General features: G+C 43.3%; 2 protein-coding genes across 4 annotated transcripts in view; both read right to left on the reverse strand.

Moving 5' to 3' along the window:
- The window catches only part of AS3MT (arsenite methyltransferase), a 37689-nt gene extending 29824 nt beyond the window's left edge, over nucleotides 1-7865 (reverse strand). The window contains exons 1-6 of the mRNA XM_011957368.1: nucleotides 7841-7865; nucleotides 7576-7616; nucleotides 7208-7335; nucleotides 4896-5046; nucleotides 4271-4407; nucleotides 2144-2213 (exon numbers count right to left, since the gene is read on the reverse strand). Of these exons, the coding sequence (XP_011812758.1) occupies nucleotides 2144-2213; nucleotides 4271-4407; nucleotides 4896-5046; nucleotides 7208-7335; nucleotides 7576-7616; nucleotide 7841 (528 nt within the window). The 5' untranslated portion in view covers nucleotides 7842-7865. The remainder of the gene's footprint in view (nucleotides 1-2143; nucleotides 2214-4270; nucleotides 4408-4895; nucleotides 5047-7207; nucleotides 7336-7575; nucleotides 7617-7840) is intronic.
- LOC105522768 (chromosome unknown open reading frame, human C10orf32) overlaps nucleotides 1-22364 on the reverse strand; it is a 23535-nt gene continuing 1171 nt past the window's right edge. The window contains exons 2-8 of one of the 3 annotated variants that reach the window (XM_011957365.1): nucleotides 16859-16921; nucleotides 16714-16757; nucleotides 15135-15155; nucleotides 14268-14447; nucleotides 2774-2841; nucleotides 1470-1541; nucleotides 1-141 (exon numbers count right to left, since the gene is read on the reverse strand). In XM_011957365.1, coding sequence (XP_011812755.1) covers nucleotides 14396-14447; nucleotides 15135-15155; nucleotides 16714-16757; nucleotides 16859-16921 — 180 coding nt within the window. In that variant the 3' untranslated portion in view covers nucleotides 1-141; nucleotides 1470-1541; nucleotides 2774-2841; nucleotides 14268-14395. Of the gene's footprint in view, nucleotides 142-1469; nucleotides 1542-2773; nucleotides 2842-11297; nucleotides 11467-12692; nucleotides 13913-14267; nucleotides 14448-15134; nucleotides 15156-16713; nucleotides 16758-16858; nucleotides 16922-22364 lie in introns of those variants that run through there. The other 2 variants (XM_011957367.1, XM_011957366.1) reach the window with 2 other exon arrangements.

The following is a 22364-nucleotide window of genomic DNA, read 5'->3' on the forward strand; positions in this document are numbered from 1 at the left end:
GAGACGGAGTCTCGCTCTGTCGCCCAGGCTGGAGTGCAGTGGCCGGATCTCAGCTCACTGCAAGCTCTGCCTCCCGGGTTTATGCCATTCTCCTGCCTCAGCCTCCCGAGTAGCTGGGACTACAGGCGCCCGCCACCTCGCCTGGCTAGTTTTTTGTATTTTTTAGTAGAGACGGGGTTTCACCGTGTTAGCCAGGATGGTCTCGATCTCCTGACCTCGTGATCCGCCCGTCTCGGCCTCCCAAAGTGCTGGGATTTATCTCTTAAGAATAGTATAACTTTGCCAGGTATGATGGCTCAGGCCTCTAATCCCAGTGACTCAGGAGGCTGAAGTGGGAGGATTGCTGGAGGACAGCAGTTTGAGACTAGCCTTGGCAACACTGGCAACACAGCAAGACCCTCTCTCCAATATAGAAATTTAAAAATTAGCTGGGCATGGGGGCATGTGCCTGGAGTCCCAGCTACTCAAGAGGATTGTTTGAGCCCAGGAGTAAGAGGGTACAGTGAGCTATGATAGTGACACTGCACTCCAGCCTGGGTGACAGCAAGACCCCATTTCTATTAAAAAATATAACTTTTTGAAATGTTGTTATTTACTTTTATAACAACACATTATATCTTTAAAATATTATCCTTAAAATGTAAGGCAAATGAGTGATCAGGAACTTAACATTTTATTTAGCTAATTTCAAAAACCTGGAGATCTATATTCTACAATAGTGTTTCTACCTTTTATAAGTACATTTTTGGTGGAGATAAGTGAACTGGCATGTAAAATGACATACTAACAAATACATCACTAAATCATTAAATCATTTCTATACAGATACTTGTATTTGAGTTCTATGACAGCTTTGTAAACCAAAAATCTCAAAACCATGTTGTTAATTTAAAAAAATTATTTGGCCGGGTGCAGCGGCTCATGCCTGTAATCCCAGCACTCATGACCAAGGTGGATCATGAGGTCAGGAGTTCAAGACCAGCCTGGCCAATATGGTGAAACCTTGTCTCTACTAAAAGTACAAAAATTAGCCGGGCATGGCGACACATGCCTGTAGTCCGAGCTACTAGGGAGGCTGAGGCAGAAGAATTGTTTGAACCCAGGAGGCGGAGGTTGCAGAGAGCTGAAATCCTGCCACTGCACTCTAGCCTAGGCAACAGAGTGAGACTCCATCTCAAAAAAAAAAAGTTTTAGAGGCAGGGGTCTCACTATATTGCCCAAGCTGGACACAAACTCCAGAGCTCAAGCAATCCTCTTGCCTCAGCATCCAAGTAGCTAGGAGTACAGGCATGTACCACCCACCCAGCTAAAATCTTTTTTTTTTTTTTGAGATGGAGTCTCGCTCTGTCTCCCAGGCTGGAGTGCAGTGGTGAGATCCCGGCTCATTGCAACCTCTGCCTCATGGGTTCAAGCAATTCTCCTACCTCAGTCTCTCGAGGAGCTGGGATTACAGGCACACACCACCACACCCAGCTATTTTTTGTATTTTTAGTAGAGACAGGGTTTCTCCATGTTGGCCAAGCTGGTCTCGAACTCCTGACCTCAGGTGATTTGCCCGCCTCAGCCTCCCACAGCGCTGGGATTATAAGTGTGAGCTACCACGCCCGGCTGAATCTTTCATCTTCTATCATGAAGATACACATCTCATGATACAATGAAGGCTGTGGAGCTCCTGCAAGCTTTCCTTTTAGAAAGTATTTAATGTAAAAGTTCCATCTTCTGTAACTTCCCAAAGATCTGAAATCATGACAGATAAGAAATCAGAAGCTCTGAGAAACACTGTACGTGGTAGAAGAGAGTGTATTCAAAGCAATCATTAGCAGTCAGTGCAAAGGTTCCTATAGCTCCACAGATGCTCTTCTAGGATCATGTACAGCAGTAAATAGGAGAGACAGTCAAGAAAGCAAATACCTTAACACATTCAGTGACAACTGTCACCTCCGATTTACTACCTTTTGCAACCTGAGAGGGAAAGTAACCCATATCCGAGATATTCCTGCCCCTTCCCCCTTTTGCCACCCCTTTTTCATTTAATGGATAAATTAAGAGAGTTTGAGCTCTTAGTTTAAGGGGGAACAAACAAGACTGAACCCATCAGCTCTCACTGATGTTCAAAGATAATTTATCTCACTCTCCTCCTCACCTTCAGCACCCGATATGCCTCCTGAAGCACTTGTTGTTTATCAGGCACAAGGTTAATAACACAGTTTGATCTAAAAGAGAACAGATGAAGTGTCGAGCAGATCTTCACAATACTCAGAGATCTGCAAATCCTTTCAGACCTAAAGGTGGCTCCTACCTTTCTGTCAAAGCTACCCCATTCTTACTGCCTCCGTTCTCTCTTTCTAATGCCTTCAACTAAGCTTTTCCCCAAGGTCAGAGACAGAGTGTTTAAAAACTCAATAAATTGTTAGCAAGTTTGAATGTGCAGAAAAAAAAATATCAGGCATGATTCTTACTTGTTTCTGTCCTGATGTTCATCATGCAACAAGATGAACCCTCGGACCAGATGCCTACCACACAAGGCATTTCCTTCTTTCTCTTTTTTTTTTTTTTCCTGAGATGACGTTTCACTCCTGTTGCCCAGGCTGGAGTGCAATGACACAATCTTGGCTCATTGCAACCTCCACCTCCTGGGTTCAAGTGATTCTCCTGCCTCAGCCTCCCAAATAGCTGGGATTACAGGCACGTGCCACCACATCCAGCTACTTTTTGTATTTTTAGTAGAGATGGGGTTTTGCCATGTTGGCCAAGCTAGTCTCGAATTTCTGACCTCGTGATCCACCTGCCTCGGCCTCCCAAAGTGCTGGGATTACAGGCATGAGCCACTGTGCCCGGCCGGTACGAGGCATTTCTTATGCCCCATGTAAACAGGCTACGTTCCTCAAAGGCAGCTGTCACTTGGGCACGATTTGGCAATAACAACTTGAGGGAAAAAAGGAAATAGAATCCTATAATTTACCATGGAAATATAATGAAAAATTCAGGTCAGCATGTATTGTAGGAGCAAACTTAGTGGTCCTGCTGGTCTTTTGGGTTCATTGGTTTTTGGTTAAGTTTCAAGTAAGTTCTCTCCTGGTCTAGTGTGTTCTGCTGCTGGTGAGCTCCAGCAGCTCAAACCAGCTCTCTCCCATTAGTAAGCCATGCTAAGTTTAGTCTAACACCCTAAATGAGAGTCAATTCAGCAAACAGTAATAGTGACATCTGTGTGTTCAAAAGGAAGTGAGTGCTGGGCGCGGTGGCTCACACCTGTAATCCTAGCACTTTGGGAGGCCGAAGCAGGTGGATCACCTGAGGTCAGGAGTTTGAGACCAGCCTGGCCAACACGGTGAAACCCTATCTATACTAAAAGAAGATTTAAAAAATTAGCTGGGTGTGGTAGCGTGTGCCTGTAATCCCAGCTACTTGGGAGGCTGAGGCACGAGAATCAGTTGAACCCGGGAGGCAGAGGTTACAGTGAGCTGAGATTGGGCCGCAGCACTCCAGCCTGGACGACAGAGCGAGAGTCCACCTCAAAAAATAATTAATAATAATAATAATAATAAAGAAGGCCGGGCGCGGTGGCTCACGCCTGTAATCCCAGCACTTTGGGAGGCCGAGGCGGGCGGATCACCTGAGGTCAGGAGTTCGAGACCAGCCTGGCCAACATGGTGAAACATCGTCTCTACTAAAAACGCAAAACAAAAATTAGCTGGGCGTGGCGGTGGGCGCCTGTAGTCCCAGCTACTCCAGAGGCTGAGGCAGGAGAAAGGCGTGAAGCCAGGAGGCGGAGCTTGCAATGAGCCGAGATGGAGTCACTGCACTCCAGCCTGGGCGACAGAGCAAGACTCCGTCTCAAAAAAAAAAAGAAAAGAAAAAGAAACATCGTCTCTACTAAAAACGCAAAACAAAAATTAGCTGGGCGTGGCGGTGGGCGCCTGTAGTCCCAGCTACTCCAGAGGCTGAGGCAGGAGAATGGCGTAAACCCGGGAGGCGGAGCTTGCAGTGAGCTGAGATCCGGCCACTGCACTCCAGCCTGGGCGACAGAGCAAGACTCCGTCTCAAAAAAAAAAAGAAAAGAAAAAGAAACATCGTCTCTACTAAAAATGCAAAACAAAAATTAGCTGGGCGTGGCGGTGGGCGCCTGTAGTCCCAGCTACTCCAGAGGCTGAGGCAGGAGAAAGGCGTGAAGCCAGGAGGCGGAGCTTGCAATGAGCCGAGATGGAGTCACTGCACTCCAGCCTGGGCGACTGACAGAGACTTCGACTGAAAAAAAATAATGTAGACCTACACAACAATATCATAGCTCTCATTCTTGATTCCAGCCTCTCCCAACTTCTCAATGTAGCCATGAATAAAAGTCACATTAGATGCCTGGAAGCCATATTTTTCCATGTGATAGTCAAGATACTTTTCAGCCACTTCCACCTAAAGTAAGAAAAATATAGTTTTGATAACATTTTGAAAAAAATACATGACTTTTTCCTAAAAATTTCCTGTCACTAACACAATGTACTTCCCCTAGATTATTTTGGAAAAATATACAAGATTCCTGTGGACATGTAGGATGTACTACAACCTGGGACATAAACTCCCTGCTGCCTGTGCAGTTTGGCTTGAATAAATGCCTCATTCAATAACAAAATCTTTCAGGATAGATGGCAGCAAGAAGGGAAAGATCAAAGTCCGCTCTGTCGTCACAATATTCATATCAGAACAAACCTCTGACTCTTGTGTTTGCCCAGAAGAGCCCCTCATTGTTTAAGTTATCAGTTTCCAAGACAGGAAGCACTAGTGGCACAAATGAGCATTGCTAACTAGAGCTTTCTTAAATTATCCTTGAAGAAAAAAACTTCATTTCTCAAAGAACGCTTTTGAGAATCTTTTCCTTTTTGTCTTCCAAATCATTGCCTCACCTGGCCTTTGGTCATGTCTATTCCAGTCACATGTCCCTTTTCACCAACCAGCTGGCTAAGTACATAGCAATCTCTGCCACCTCCACTACCCAGATCCAAAATCCGGCAGTTTTCTAGATGCTCAGGGATCACCAGACCACAGCCATAATACCTGGGAAATGGAAAACACATATTTTTTCCCTGGAGACTGGAAGACATGAAACCACTAAATAGTATACACATTTCCCTCCCTCCCTCCCTCCCTCCTTTCTTGCATCATTCACTCATACTTCTGATGTTTAGTCTCCACTGAACTGGACACCCATGAAGGCTGGGACTGTATCTGCTTTACCACAGTATTGTTGGGCATGTGCTAGGCCCTAAGACTTTATAAGCCATCTAAAATAATGTGTTCAGGCCGGGCGCGGTGGCTCACGCCTATAATCCCAGCACTTTGGGAGGTCGAGGTGGGTGGATCGCTTGAGGCAAGGAGTTGGAGACCAGCCTGGCCAACATAGTGAAACCCTGTCTCTACTAAAAATACAAACACATCAGCTGGGCATGATAGCAGGTACCCACAATCCCAGCTCCTCGGGAGGCTGAGGCAGGAGAATGGCTTGAATACAGGAGGCGGAGGTTGCAGTGACCCAAGATTGTGCCACTGCACTCCAGCCTAAGAGACAGAGTGAGACTCCATCTCAAAAAATAAGTAAGTAAAATAAAATAATGTGTTGAATAAATACATTTAGCCATTAACTGAGCTTCTAATTCAGGCCCAGGACTGCTAGTTATTGAGGAAAAAAATGTAAGGTTTCTGTCCCATAGGTTTTTTTTTTTTTTCCTTTTTCCTTTTTCTTTTGTTTTTTTTGAGATGGAGTCTCGCCCTGTCGCCCAGGCTGGAGTACAGTGGCGCGATCTCAGCTCACTGCAAGCTCCCCCATTCTCCTGCCTCAGCCTCCCCAGCAGCTGGGACTACAGGTGCACGCTGCCACGCCCGGATAACTTTTTTGTATATTTAGTAGAGACGGGGTTCACTGTGTTAGCCAGGATGGTCTCAATCTCCTGACCTCGTGATCTGCCCGCCTCAGACTCCCAAAGTGCTGGGATTACAGGCGGTTGCCACAGCGCCAAGCCAATTTTTTGTAATTTTAGTAGAGACGGAGTTTCGCCGTGTTAGCCACGATGGTCTCGATCTCCTGACCCCGAGATCTGCCTGCCTCGCACTCCCAAAGTGCTGGGGTTACAGACTAAGACACTGCCCCCGCCCCAATGGATCTTTTTTTTTTTTTTGGAGACTGAGTTTTGCTCTGCTGCCCAGGCTGGAGTGCAGTGGCACAACCTCCACTCACTGCGACTTCCGCCTTCTGCGTTCAAGTGATTCTCCTCCCTCAGCCTCCCAAGTAGCTGGGACTACAGGCGTGCGCCACCACACCCAGCTAATTTTTGTATTTCTGGTAGAGACGGGCTTTCACTATGTTGGCCAGAACGGTCTTGAACTTCTGACCTCAAGTGATCTACCTGCCTTGGCCTCCCAAAGTGCTGGGATGACAGACGTGAGCCACAGCCTCCCGCCCCGTAGGTGTATTTAAGAGGGGAGGTAAAACATTGTACACAGAAAACACTTCCCATGATTTACGGACAGACCGAGTGACAGAGTGCTGTGGCAGTTTGGGGAAGAGGCCGCTCAAAGATTAGAGAAGGCTCCATGCAGTAGGTGGGACAGCAGGGTGGTGCTGGATGGGCAGGGTTTGGAAGGAGAAAGAAGAGGGAAGGCTTTCCAAATTGGTGACTGCCCGCTGGACAGGCAGTGCTGATGGAGTGAGGAAGGGAAGGTTCAGAAGGGCCAAGGTTGATTAGGGAGGGCCGAACTGCGCATATCTTGAATGGCAGATCCAGTGAGTGTGACTATTCTCTGAGCATGGGTAGGGACTACGGAGTGTTCACATTGGAGCTTCTTCTTTTTTTTTTTTCTTTTCTTTTTTTTTTTGGGGGGGGGCAATGTTTTAAAAGTATGCGTTTATTTTAGAGATGTATCTGACTGTGTTGACCAGGCTGGAGTGCAGTGGCTATTCACATCCCAGATCGCACACTACAGCCTGTAACTTCTGGACTCACGCGATCCTCTACCTCAGCCTCCCAAGCACTTGGGACTACAGGCTCTCCGAGGTTCTTAGAGCAGTAAGATGATGGGTGCTGAGATTTAGGATTTTTACAATAGACAAGGTAAGCTGATGGGTTGGTGGCTACGGGTTAACTCCCTAGTGACCTGCATCATTATCTTTTGGGAAAACTGCAGTTTGGGGTCTTCCTGGGGACAGCACGGGACACTCTACCTTAGGGCTACTTCTTCATGTACATTTTGCAAGGCTTCCTGGATGTGCTTGGAGACCGGCCTGGCTGTGGTGACACAGGCGTTGGTCTTCAGGTCTGCTGATTTCTTCAGCACCTGCCCGTAGTAGGTCTGACCCAGCGTCCCACAGTAGAGTGAGGAATAGGGAAGGACAAAAGAACTGTGACTGCAGCGCGAGGGCACCATCACCACCTCCACCTCCACTTGGCGGACCTCAGTTCCCTGCAAAGGTCCAAGCCTAGACCCTGCCCTACCCCGACTCTAGGAGTCCCGGAGGACAGGGCGCGGGCCAGGCCAGACTTCCATTAGCCTAGGCTCCACTTGTGCCATTCCAGGCCCTACAGCTCTCACCTGCACGTCCTTCCGGATCTCAGCGTCGTGGGGGGCAGCCACTGTCGGGAGGGGGAAAGTTAGTTGAAAGGAAGAGGGTGCTGAGGGACGGGCAAGAGGGAGGGGGCCAGTAAGGGGCAGGCAGCAGGCCGAGGGGTGCGGGGAGGACCAAGGTTTCGAGACACAGCTCGGGTGAGGCGCTCGCGTTCCCGCCTTGCGGGGGCCCAGGAAAGGGGCTGGGGGCCTGCCTTGGGGCTGGGGCGGGGCGCCGAGGGCGCGTACTCACTGTCTCCTCGGCCTGTGACTCTGTACGGCGGGCTCCCGCAGCCAGCTCCAGCGCCGAGGCCCCGCCCAGGCTGGCAGGCTCCACCCACCCAGCTCCAGCCCCTCTCTCCGGCGCCCACCGCCTGACCCGCCGTCCCACAGTTATCCGCGTTGCTCTACAGGCTTTCCAACCAGGAGGTCGGTATCACCCTCCCCCTTGTTCGCTCCACTGTGATTTTCACGGATAACTCTCATACTCTGATTTAAATGAACACTCACCTATATAATGATATTCCCCCCCTTTTTGGGAATGGAATCTTTTCTCGATCTGTTTTTTAAAGTCAGGTTTATTGAGATATAATTCACATTCCGTAAAATCCATCTTTCTTCAGTGTGCAGTTCTCTGAACTCTGACAAACGTATATACATCACCATAACGGAGACCGAAATAGCTTTGGCCCGCAAGTTTCTTCGTGCCTCTTTGTAGTAAATTCCCTCTTCCCACCCCCAGCTCCTGGGCAACCACAGATGTTTTCCCTCCCTATAGTTCTGCCTTTTCTAGAATGTCACATAGATGGTACCATTACAGTATGTAGCTGTTCCCAGTTTATTTTGGGTTGTATTTAGGAAAGCAGCTTTGCTAAATTTATTTTTACCTATAGTAATTTTTGGTCAATTCACATGTATTTTCTAGGTATTGTTACTTCATCTTGCAGATTTTTTTTTTTTTTAATTTTTAAATTTTTTGAGACGGTCTGTCACCCAGGCTCAACCTCCTGGCTCAAGCGATCCTCCTGCCTCAGCCTCCCAAGTACCTTGGATTACAGGCGTGCACCACCACACCTGGTTAATTTTTGTATTTTTTTGTAGAGATGGGATTTCACCATGTTGTCCAGGCTGGTCTCCAACTCCTGGGTTCAAGCAATCCGCCTGCCTCGGCCTCCCAAAGTGTCTGAATTACAGGCATGAGCCACAGTGCCAGGCCCAAAAGTATTTTTTGTTTTTTTCAATATGGAATGCTTCAAGAATTTGCATGTCATCCTTGCGCAGGGGCCACGCAAATCTTCTCTATCATTCCAACTGTAATATATGTGCTGCCAAAGCGAGCACCCGAAAGTATTTTTAAATTATTTACTTTTACTTCCACAATTATATGCGTATATCTTATATCCTTTTGTGGTTGTGACAAGCATTTCTCTCTCTTTTTATAAATTAAAAAAAATTTTTAGAAACAGGGTCTCACTCTGTGGCCCAGGCTTAGCATCACTGCGCAATCATCTCTGGATCCTTCAACCCTGGCTTCAAGCCATCCTCCCTCCTCAGCCTCCCCAGTAGCTGGGACTACAGGTGCGAGCCATCATGCCCAGCTTGTAACGATCATTTCTATTCATTAGGACAGTAAGGAAACAGGGAGATCCAAGTGAAAGGATATCTAAATAGAATAAGTGGACTCCTTTATTCATTTTTCAATCTCAACTGCCAATAATACAAATATCTGGTTGATATCCAGCTAGTAAATTTTCATCTTCCCTGATGTCAATTAGCTGTTACAAATTAATAGAAAGGTGGTATGTTTTATATTTTTAACAAATTAATCCCACGGAAATAATCCTTGTTGGAATATTTCTACAGGTTAGAATATTTCCAACTAGTATGTGTATAAAACTTAGTGTTTTTATAAGTATCACTTAGTTTTTGGGCAATCATAGAATGGTGAAAACGCTCCTAAATATTAGTTTTCAAAATATTCTCTTCATAAAATGAGTTTCTTTAGAAAAAGTTACCTTCTCACAGTTAAAATGATATCTTTATCTTAAAACGGCAGATTAGTGAGAGGTCAAGGAAAGGGCTCTATCATTTTTATCTTGTGCTTGTTTTGTTATCTTTTATGGATTACTTGCAAGAATCATTTGACAATCCTTTTTTTTTTTTTTTGAGATGGAGTTTCACTCTTGTTGCCCAGGCTAGAGGGCAATGGCGCAATCTTGGCTCGCTGCAACCTCTGCCTCCCCAGTTCAAGCGATTCTCCTGCCTCAGCCTCCCAAGTAGCTGGGATTAGAGGCATGCACCACCATGCCTGGCTAATGTTTTGGTATTTTTAGTAGACACGGGGTTTCACCATGTTGGCCAGGCTGGTCTCGAACTCCTGACCTCAGGTGATCTGCCTGCTTCTGCCTCCTAAAGTGCTGGGATTACAGGCGTGAGCCACCACGCCTGGCCAACAATCCTTAAATCTACCTACTCACACACAGATAAACTGCAATAAAACAAATCACTGTCAAGTTAAATTGAGTTATTCTCACTTTTCCTTCATGGTGTCTGGTGTGGGGGCTAATTTTGGATCAGACTGTGACCATCAATCATTCTGATTGGTCAGTGCCTCACCACAGGTTTTGTGAGTTTTTTGTTTGTTTTACTATCACCCCTGCTAAATGACAGGAATGCTATATAACTGTATACTGGGTAAAACAAATTAGGACTCTCACATGAAGTCGTATTTTAAATATTGGCAAAACCTTTTTTTCCTTTTTTTTTTTTTTTAGACGGAGTCTTGCTCTGTCGCCCAGGCTGGAGTACAGTGGCACAATCTCAGCTCACTGCAAGCCCCGCCTCCCGGGTTCACGCCATTCTCCTGCCTCAGCCTCCCGAGTAGCTGGGACTGCAGGCACCCGCCACAACGCCCGTGTAATTTTTTGTATTTTTAGTAGAGATGGGGTTTCACCAGGACAGTCTCGATCTCCAGACCTCGTGATCCGCCCGCCTTGGCCTCCCAAAGTGCTGTGATTACAGGCATGAGCCACTGCACCCAGCCTCACAAAAGCTAATTTTTTTAAGATAAAAAATTAACATACATAGAAATTTTCTTCCTCACCCTTCAACGGAGGCCTGTGCACACCGTCACACGTTCTATCTTGGAAGCTGCTGGCGTGACAATTCCAGGATGATCCAGAAAGGCAGATTTTTGTTAATTACAGAGAACCATCTTTCAAGAAGTGGAGATTTCCAAAAGGATCAGCACCCCTAAGTAAAGGATTCCCCAAATAATGTAAGCAGAAGCCAGATGAATGACTGGATGATGGCTCACCTGAGATGCAGAAGCAGGGGCAAATGGATTGGATTCAGCTACTTCCAAGATCCGTTCCTTTTTTATTATTACTATTTTTTTGAGACAGAGTCTCGCACTGTGACCCAGGCTGGAGTGCAGTGGCACCATCTCAGCTCACTACAAGCTCCGCCTCCCAGGTTCACGCCATTCTCCTGCCTCAGCCTCCGGAGTAGCTAGGCCTACAGGCGCCCGCCACTACGCCCAGATAATTTTTTTTTTTTTTTTTTTTGTATTTTTAGTAGAGACAGGGCTTCACCGTGTTAGCCAGGATAGTCTTGATCTCCTGACCTCGTGATCTGCCCACCTCAGCCTCCCAAAGTGCTGGGATTACAGGCATGAGCCACCACACCCGGCCATAGATCTTTTCCTTTTCTAAGAGCTCTTTAGTATATGTTGAAGACTAGTAATGACAGGTGGCACCCGTTTCTATGCATAAGGAAACCAGCAGGTAACAGAGAGCTAGACTAGTAGTCAAAAGACCTGCCATCAAGCTCAGTGACCTTGGGTAAGTCATTTCATCTTCCTGGCTATGTCTGTTTCATCTGTAAAACATGGGACCAGAATTTAAGAACTTTTAAGGCCCCATACAGCTCTAATATTCTGGGGTTATATGACTCTTCTTCATCAAATATTATGTTGGGTTTTAAAACATACCCTTTTAAAAAATTCTTTTTGTTTAGTTTTTTTTTAAAATAGAAAGTGTATTTTAAATGCCTTTTTGGTATATATTATAGTGATAAAAGATTTTATTACTTCTTATTAACGTAATGTGTTTTGTAACTATTACATCAACTTTGAAATTCTGGAGTTACATGAGCAATTATTCAAAATATTTCTCTATTCAGTTTGTTAAGATTTTATTCGGATTTTTGCATCTATACTCATAAAAAAATCACCTATATTATCTTACATCCTCTTGCATCATCTTACGTCATTTTATTTTTAAAATGAAACTCCTGTTTACTTCATTAAATGAATTAGTGTCTTATGATCATTTTCTATATTTTGGGAGTATAGGTTCTTTTTTTTTTTTTTCTTGAGATGCAGTCTTGCTCTGCCTCCCAGGCTGGAGTGCAGTGGCTCGATCTCAGCTCACTGCAACCTCCGCCTCCTGGGTTCAAGCAATTTTCCTGTCTCAGCCTCCCGAGTAGCTGGGATTACAGGCGCGTGCCACCATGCCTGGCTAATTTTTGTATTTTTTTAAGTAGAGATGGGGTTTCACCACGTTGGCCAGGCTGGTCTTGAACTCCTGACCTTGTGATCCGCCTGCCTTGTCCTCCCAAAGTGGTGGGATTACAGGCATAAGCCACTGCGCCCAGCCAGGAGCATATATTCTTTGACAGTTTGGAAAAGTCTCATGAAAGCCTTCACAAGCAAATGCCATTTTAATAGGTTATTCTTAGTTTGTGGATTATTTCTCATAACCAATCCGGAATATTCTCCATTAGGTTTCAGTTTTGTAATTTTTTATCTTTATAAGGAGCTGGGCATATATTAATCAAATTTTTAGCAGCAAATTGATAACTTTGTTCAAATCTAATTGATTTTATATATTGCCTATTCAATTATGAATTTACTAATTTGTACTTTTCTGGCTGAGCTGACACTTTACCAATTTAATCTATAAGAACTACTTAATACTTTTTATTTTTTCTAATTTATTGTTTGTAATTTGTTTAGTTTTATTATTTTCATTTTGATTTCTTTCTAAATTCTAACTATATATCCCTTTAAAAAAACAAAAATATTTCCACCCTATCCCTAATACAGAGATTTAAAGCATGATAATTTTCTTATAGTATTGCTTTGGTATTATCACATAAATTTTCTTGCATGGCATTTGAACATTTGTTATTTTAAAAATATTATCTTCCAGCACATCCTCTACAACTTAGACATTACTTAGCAAAGTATTTTTTCCATGTTTTTGATCACCATTTAATTCTATGTATGTTGTTTATTTCTATAAAAAAAATCAAATAATGTATACATTTCCACCTGTTCTCACATTTCTGGCTACTTTTCTTTCATGTATTTTGTTACAATGTTCTCTAGTGACTAAATTCAGTACAAATACATTTTCATTATTTAATATAAATTTTATCTTATATTTACTGTTAAAATTTTGATTGTGAAACATATATTTTATCACATACAATGTAAGCAATCGTTGCTTCTTTAATATTTGTTCCAGCATGAAGAAAACTTAGACCATCCCTTCATTTTAATTTTTTTCCAACTTAAGTATTTCTTTGCTTCTTGTAATGACTGCACTTAGCTTTGTTTTCTAAATTAGTGGTCTTCCTTTTCAAACGTAAATTGAGTCCATCTGTATTTAATAATACTGCAATTAATACATACTTACAGAATTAGTACATAAATTAACGCCTTTTCAGATCCTTCACATCTAACTTTTTTACCTTAATATCCATATGTATGAGAAATAAACATAATCTGATATGCTTAGTTAACTTGATGACTGGACAACAACAATATGAACTATATTAGATTCACTGTTACTTCCTCTTTGTTCCAGCAGTGAAAACAATATTTTCTTATGTCAGATTTCTTTCAATCTCTTAGTAAATGAAGACCTGAACTAGAACAATATAGAGTCCCATTTTAAATTCAAACAAAGATATTCAGGTTTGACCACAGACTCATGGTAATGTCATTTAAAAAGATGGATCCAATGAACACAGACAAACATCAAAGTTTTCACCATGGCACAACCCTCTGCCACAATCACTCATAATAATTCAACTGCCTTCATATTTGGCAGTAACGTCATGCAAGTGAGTTTGCTGATGATTAGCAAAATCACAAAATCAAAGTCAAGGTCACTTAATCAAGAATTACAGCAACAAAGAAATTCTAGGAATGCAGGTCAAGGCAAGAGGCTGCAGCTGGCCTGATAATGATACCACTTGCCTAATGTTCATTTAGGAATTTGCTATCACAAATAAAACACATATCTCCTCTGAGTTACTAGAACAGAAAGGGAAACAACCAGGTATTACTTCTCACCATTATACGACCATGAAATTAAAATATTTCCTTAATAATGATTAAGAGAAAAAATCATTTTTATGTGTTCATAATAGAAGCTCTATTTCTGAATTTAAAACACTACTCAGTATTTGCTTAAGTACTGCAATTCAGACAATATAGCTTTTGACATATTAAAAGTTCTATGGGAAAAACTAAAACCTCTTTTAATTTTGCTTTAATATCAAACTAAACACAGCAGCTGAAAGAATTCAATAACAGCATGAGTTAGTCCGATTCAAGAAGTGCCTCCAAAATTCAATCACCTCGCTTCTTCTTAGGAGAAACTGTACATCAACACAGAACTTTTCTAACTTAACTTTTGGAGAAGAAAATAGAAAACCAAACCCAGAGGATGGCTGTATAAAGTATTTACTCCTCAGCATTAGGCAAAGGAGTGCTACAGCACTCTTACATGTCATTCTATTTCAACAGATGATTCAACTGGTCCTGTAGATCTGATGACTGTTCCACACTAGAATTAGAATAGAGACAGGGTTTATCTGCAATGAGCAATAATAAAGACATCTTTGTACAACTATTTACAAATTTTTTTTCATTACAGACAGGGTCTCACAATGCTGCACAGGGCAATCTCAAACTCTGGGCTCAAGCAATCCTCCAGCCTCAGCCTTCCAAAGTCCTGGAATTACAGGCATGAGCCAGCCACTACACCTGTCCTGTATAAGCTGTCTGTAGTTTAATGCATAAATACTGTTGCATGTAAATCAAAATTGATATCAGTCCAGTTGGGTCCCAGAAGTGTTTAAACTCTGATGAAAGGTTTGCAAAGCCAATTAGTAATGTAAACAATATTGCAAGGGACAAATTTAATCCATTTTAGAAAACAAGGCTGTTTAATGGTTTTTCCACATTTACTCTGTTTAATGAATATTAGCAACGTAAAAGATTTTCTACTTCTTAAGGTTGGTCTCTATACCCTGTAACTTTTAGAAAGCTTTGCTATTACTAGCAGTGAGTTGAGTTACTGCACACCTTTGAAATATGCTGTATTCTTTAAATCCCAAGTGAGTATCCCATAGCATATTTCAATTTGAGGGCATATGACAACCAGTGTTTTGTATTGATCCTGGACCCAGCAGTATAATTCCCCAGCCTGCTTCAGTTGGTTCCCTACTCCTCTACCTTTGGGGTTACTTACTTCTTCTGAATAGCTTCTTGCCTAAATCAGAAAAGGAAAGAGGAAAATACACATAAGTGAACTAGTAGAAATTTCATTTATGACCAGATATATGCATATAGGCAGAAGAAATTTCAGCTTATGTCACATTCTGTATTTCTGTCCATCCTATCCTAAGATTGTGCTATTGAACAGGGATTCCTATCTGAGTGCAGAGCTGCTGAAAAGATGGATTCTAAACCTAAACAGATAGTAACACTCTCCCAGAGTGAGAAATGTGGTCCAACAAATTACATGCATGGCTTAAAATTAGTCTGTGTATATGGAATCAAGTGGTCACATACCTAATATGTAGATACCCAAAGAATGACTATGACAAATGTTAGCTATTTAAATATCAAAGAGTGAAATTTCTAACCATATATATGTATTTTTTGAGACAGTCTCACTCTGTCACCAGGATGGAGTGCAGTAGTGCTCAGCTCACTGCCACCTCCATCTCCCAGGCTCAAGCAGTTCTCCTGCCTCCACCTCCCGAGTAGCTGGGATTACAGGTGTGTGCCACCATGCCCAGCTAATTTTTGTATTTTTAGTAGAGATGGGGTTTTACCGTGTTAACCAGGCTAGTCTCGAACTCCTGACCTCAGGTGATCCACCCACCTCAGCCTCCCAAAGTGCTGGAATTACAGACATGAGCCACTGTGCCCAGCCTCTTTTTTTTTTTCTGGAGACAGAGTTTCACTTTTATCGCCCTGGGTAGAGTGCAGAGGTGCGATCTCCGCTCACTGCAACCTCCACCTCCCAGGTTCAAGCAATTCTCATGCCTCAGCCTCCTGAGTAGCTGGGATTACAGGTGCCCACCACCACACTCAGCTACTTTTTTGTATCTTTAGTAGCGAGGGGTTTCACCATGTTGGCCAGGCTGGTCTTGAACTCCTGATCTCAGGTGATCTGCCCTCCTCGGCCTCCCAAAGTGCTGGGATTACAGGTGTGAGCCACCGCACCTAGCCCCTAACCATATATTTCTAACAGGTACATAAATATAATATCAAGTACATAAAATATATAACAACATGAAATAAGATGAAGAACAAATTATAATGGAGAAAGGGGGGGCATCTTGTATTTCAAAATTCCCTACATGATTTATATGTAGCAGGTGCCATAGTTACCTACGTACCATGTAGGATATAGGTATGTTAAACTTGATTCCCTAGTAGAGGACCCAACTTCCCAGGAGAAACCTTGGGCACAGTCAGTCATCAAATACCAATGAACTGCCTCATAGGTGCCAAGTACAGTGCTAGCATGGTCCTGGCACGGGCCCTGCCTTTACAGGGTTTACAGTCTCTCTCTGAAGAGGCCTCAATTTAACATGGGGAGGTTCATAAAAGGTGGACTCTGCTCCTGATTCGCATCCCTTACCCCCACTTCTTCTGTAGTCTCAGGCATCTCTGCCATCGAGAAAAGTCATCCTTGGCCACCCTGACCTTTACTCCCACTCTGGCCTCCATAGGAAAGCGCTGAAGCACAAAGGCCATGAAAGCAGACTAAGGATAACGATTCTGCAGCAAATAGTTGCTGGAGGGGGCATACTCACTGGTATTGAAGATGTGTTGTTATTATTGCCATCTTCCTTAAACTCTGCATAAAAAAGAGAGAGATAAATAGAACATTCCACTTTCCTGTGGCCACACAAACTACATACATAAACCCAAATCATAAAAAAAAAAGTTGTTTCTTACATCTTCTGAGTGCAAGATGGCATCTTCCTGTAGTACCATGTTTCGAGCTGCCTGACCTAGCAGCTGGAACACAAAAATAAAATGGTAATAATCAAAATCCCCAAACTTCCTGTAATCTTATGTCTGCAGCTGTTCCACCACTACCCTCTCTCCTCTCCCGCTCCTCCACCCTATACAACCACAAACACTCAAAATGTAATAGAGGATCATTTTCTATTTGTTCGTGTTGAAAATTCATTTCATTGGCACTATGGCAGTTCTGGCATGGACCCGACATCTGTTTCAAAGGCCACCGCCTGAGAAATCCAGTACTTCCTAACTGCTGAGCTGTTGGCACAGTGTATTCATTAAATGCTAAGAGAAGTCTGCAAAAAAACTTTGGCACCACAAGTTCAGTGAGAGATGACTCTTGATTCTTTAAAGGCAGATTTGAGATTTGGGGTGGTTTGAGAGTAGTAAAGGCACAAGAGTTAGAATGGGCTGAAAAGAACGGAAGAACATAGCTATTTAGAAATGAAATAAGAGAAGGCCGGGTGCAGTGGCTCATGCCCGTAATCCCAGCACTTTGGGAGGCCGAGGTGGGCGGATCACTTGAGGTCAGGAGTTTAAGACCACCCTGGGTAACATAGTGAAATCCCATCTCTACCAAAAAATACAAGTTAGCTGGGCATGGTGGCCTGCACTTGTAATCCCAGCTACTCGGGAGGCTGAGGTGGGAGAATTGCTTGAATCCAGGAGGCGAAGGTTGCAGTGAGCCAGGATCCTACCACTGTACTCCAGCCTGGGCGACAAAGCAAGACCCTGTCTCAAAAAAAAAAGAAAGAAAGAAAGAAAGAAAATGGAATAAGAGAAACAGTGGGAGCTGTGGGGAAGCCATGAGGAGAAGCTCAGGGCTTAAAATAGGGAACCACTCCATAAAAGAGGACCAGACAGGGCTGGGAAAAAGAAAAGAAAGGAGACGGCCAGGTGTAGTGGCTCATGCCTGTAAGCCCAGCACATTCGGAGACCAAGGCAGGCGATCACCTGAGGTCAGGAGCTCAAGACCAGCCTGGCCAACATGGCAAAACCCCTCTACTATAATTACAAAAATTAGCCAGGCATGGTGGCACGTGCCTGTAATCCCAGCTTCTCAGGAGGCTGAGGCAGGAGAATCTCTTGAACTTGGGAGGCAGAGGTTGCAGTGAGCTGAGATTGCACCATTGTACTCCAGCCTGGCAACAGAGTGAGACTCTGTCTCAAGAAAAAAAAAAAAAAGAAAAGAAAAGAAAAGAAAGGAGAAATGTGCAGGCAGAATTTAATGAGGTCACTGAGTTTAATGGGTCCTGAGACCAAAAGAGAAAAGCAGAGCTTGGATTCTACTGGGTGGCCTACAGTCAGGGAAGAGCTGACTGCATTACCACTGAGAGGCAAGTAGAGACCAACAGAGATTCCTGGCCTAATACTGCACCCTGCTCCTAAATCCAGCCAAGTAAAAGGAGCTGCTGTTATATGTATCCTACCAGCCCTTCTCTGTTCTCCTGGGTCAGGGAGACTCTGGTGGGAAGGGTGCTGTGATTTCAAAGTAACTAGGATTGCCAGATTTCTTCCCCTACCCAGGGCAACTTTATTTATAAGTTTTAAAGTTAGTAACCCTTTCTGGACATCTAAAGTCAAAACAATAAAACAGGACTTTCCATCTTGGTCCCTTTCTTTCCCTGTTCTCCCCCCCACATGCATAATTTTTTTTTTTATTTTTTAATTTTCATTTTCTTGAGACAGGGTCTCACTCTGTCACCCAGTCTAGAGTGCGGTGATGTGATCTTGGCTTACTGCAACCTCTGCATCCTGTATTCAAGAGATTCTTGAATCTCTGAATACAGGCTCTGCAGATTCCTGCAGCAGCCTCCTGAGTAGCTGGGATTATAGGTATATGCCACCACACTCAGCTAATTTTTATATTTTTAGTAGAGACAAGGTTTCACCGTGTTGGCCAGGCTGGTCTCAAACTCCCGTCCTCAGGTGATCCACCTGCCTGGGATTACAGGTATGAGCCCCTACACCCAGCCCCATGCGTAACTACTTTTATTAGCTTTGTGGTTTTCTTTCCATTGTTCCTTTTCAAACAATAGACACATGTATTTATTTTCCTCCATACCACCTTCCTACTTAAAATGTAACATACTATGTGTACTTGTTTACACCTTGCACACACTCTCTCTATATATATGTGTGTGTGTATATATATATATGTATATATATATATATATTTTTTTTTTTTGAGATATGGTCTCACTCTGTCACCCAGGCTGGAGTGCAGTGGCACCATCACTGTTCACTGAAGCCTCGATCTCCCCGGCCTCAGGTGATCCTTCCACCTTAGCCTCCAGAGTAGCTGGGACTACAAGTGCACGCCACCATGCCCAGATAGCTTTTGGTATTTTTTTGTAGAGATGGGGTTTTGCCATGTTGCCCAAGCTGGTTTCAAACACCTGGGCTCAAGTGATTTGCCTGCCTCGGCCTCCCAAAGTGCTAGGATTACAAGCATGAGCCACTGCACTCAGCCTACACCTTGATATTTTCACTTTGCAATAGATCCCTGAGGGCTATCTGCAGCAACACATATTGACTCTCATATTCAATTGCTATCTCCTATTGAATCCACTGCTCTTTGACAACTGCAGAGTACCACACTCTATAGGTGACCATAAGGTTATTCAATCAGTTATCTGCTGAGGGATTTGGGGGCTGTTCCCAGTCTTTTGCCACAGTAAGTAGTGGTACTAAAAATTCTCATATCTTGCATCTTATAGCTTTTACTGTTACAAATATCTCATATATTTGCATCTTTTTGCCAGCATATATTTGAGATAGACTCACAGGACTGTGATTGTGATTGTGGGGTTTTAATTTTGCTACATATTGCCAAATTCCTCTCCTTTAGGGCTGTACCACTTTGCATTCCTCCTGTGGCTACTTTTAAGGGAAAACTTCAAACTCCTATAGATGGGAGATGGTGACTTACAAACCGATGGCAGAAAAAAAAAGGGTTCTAACAGAATCTACTTCATTCACTTATTCATTTAACAAACATTTGTTGAGTGTTTAACATATGCCCTTACTCTGGTTAAGAGTGATAACGGGGCTCACAATCTGGAAGGGATACAAAGGGAACATAGGCACTTAAATCACCTTACAGTAAGTACTGATGGGGAAGCACTGGCTGCTCTGGGAGCACGTAGTGGGACAGGAGGTCTAACCGATTACAGGGGTAGGTGTTCAGGAAAGGTTCCTAAAAGAAGTGACTTCTAATCTGAGACTTAAAAGTTAGGGTTTAGAATTAATCGTGTGTGTGTAATTCTAGAGAAAAATGGCATGATCTATTTTTCTGTTTTAGAAATGTGGTAAGCAGGTGGACTAGAGTGGGGAACGAGGCACAGAGATTGGTTAGGATGACACAGCAGTACTCTAAGCAAGCAATGAGGATGGCCTGAAACACAGAAGTAGCCGAGAAAAAAAGAAACAAAGGATTTGTGAGACATTCAGAAAACAGACTGGATGGGAGTTGTGGTTGCCTTGAAGGCAGGGGCTGTTGTAAAGTAAAGCCAAGGCCTTTCCTTGATATATTCATTGGCATTCTGCATCACTTTCCTACATAAACCGACCAGACACATAACATACCATATCTTGAGATTTCTAGTTTTGCTTTCTTTAAAATGGAAGAACATCTTGAATACACCTGAACAATCTTCACTACAGAATCTTTTTAGATTGCTACAAATTTTTGTCCCAGGCTTTTACCATTAACTTGTTCATAATTAACTCAATAACAATTTGTCTTAGCTACTCATCTTCAACAACTGTTTCTGATTTTCAACTTAGTTTTCATAGCAATAGCAACCCTCTTTTTTGGTACTCATATTTCATCATTCTTCGCATTATTTCACTAAATTATATAGTTGCAACTGTAAGCATAAGTGCCATACACACATTTAAAAATTTTTTTTTCATTCTTTTTTTTTTTCTTTTTTTACAGAGACAGGATATCACCATGTGGCCCAGGCTGGTCTCGAACTCCTGGGCTTAAGCAATCCTGCCTCGGCCTCCCAAAGTGTTAGGATTACAGCCATGAGTCACTGCGCCAAGCTCACACACACATTATGTTTAGAAAAAAACACAGTGGACCCTCACTAAGCACACAACTCAAATGGAGGAGCAGAAACACAGGCATGCCAAGAGACAAGCCTATGAGTCATAACCACTCAGTGTGCTGTGGGCAAATGTCCGTGTGTTTCTCCTCACAGGCTCTCTCCCTAGAGAGCCCTTCCCTGATCATCTGTTTAAGATTAACCCTTTCCGCCGGGTGTGGTGGCTCATGTCTGTAATCTCAGCACGTTGTGGGGCCAGGGCGGGAAGGATCACTTGAGGTCAGGAGTGTGAGACCAGCCTGGCCAACAAAGTGAAACCCCATCTCTACTAAAAACACAAAAATTAGCAGGGCATGGTGGCAGGCACCTATAATCACAGCTACTCAGAAGGCTGAGGCAGGAGAATCACTTGTACCCAGGAGGTGGAGGTTGCAGTGAGCCGAGATCGCGCCATTGCACTTTAGCCTGGGTGACAGCGCTAGCAAGACTCCTCCTTTGTCTCAAAACAAACAAACAAAAATTAACCCTTTCATCACTCTCTATTCCCAGATTAATTTTGCTTCACAGGATTTACCACCACCTGATTTTTTTCTGTTTCATTTGTTTATTGTCTGTCTCTTCACTAAAATGTAAACTTCCTAAGTAGAGGGATTTAGTTTATCCCTTGCACCTAGAGCAGTTCCTGGCACATAGCAGACACCCAATAAGTATTTGTTAAATGAATACTGTGGAATGAGTGTTTTACATATGAAATTCTCAGTTAATCAAACAAAATAGCTATGTGGAGACTGTTTAAGAAGCAATGCTGCTGGGCGCGGTGGCTCATGCCTATAATCCCAGCACTTTGGAAGGCTGATGCGGGCGGATCACGAGGTCAAGAGTTCTAGACCAGCCTGGCCAACATGATGAAACCCCATCTCTACTAAGAATACAAAAATTAGCCGGGCGTGGTGGTGTGTGCCTGTAATCCCAGCTACTCGGGAGGCTGAGGCAGGAGAATCACTTGAACCCAGGAGGCAGAGGTTGCAGTGAGCCAAGATCACGCCACTACACTCCAGCCTGGCAACAGAGCTAGACTCCGTCTCAAAAAAAGAAAAGGAAAAGTACTGCCTTCAATTAGTCATTCTAAAGACTTCATGAATTAAACTCCATAAAAATGTCCAGCACATATAAAATGCTAAATAAATGTTTATGATGAATATGTTCAATATTTATAGGTGGTTAACAATAAACATCTCTAGTTGAAAATATATATAATATATATACATATATATGTATATTTTTTTGAGACAGGGTCTTGTTCTCTGTCACCCAAGCTGGAGTGCAGTGGCACAATCTTGGCTCACTGCAACCTCACCTCCTGAGCAGCTGCGATTATAGGC

Source organism: Colobus angolensis, unplaced genomic scaffold (genome assembly GCF_000951035.1).
Source record: "Colobus angolensis palliatus isolate OR3802 unplaced genomic scaffold, Cang.pa_1.0 Scaffold44, whole genome shotgun sequence".
NCBI classification, from domain to species: Eukaryota; Metazoa; Chordata; class Mammalia; order Primates; family Cercopithecidae; genus Colobus; species Colobus angolensis.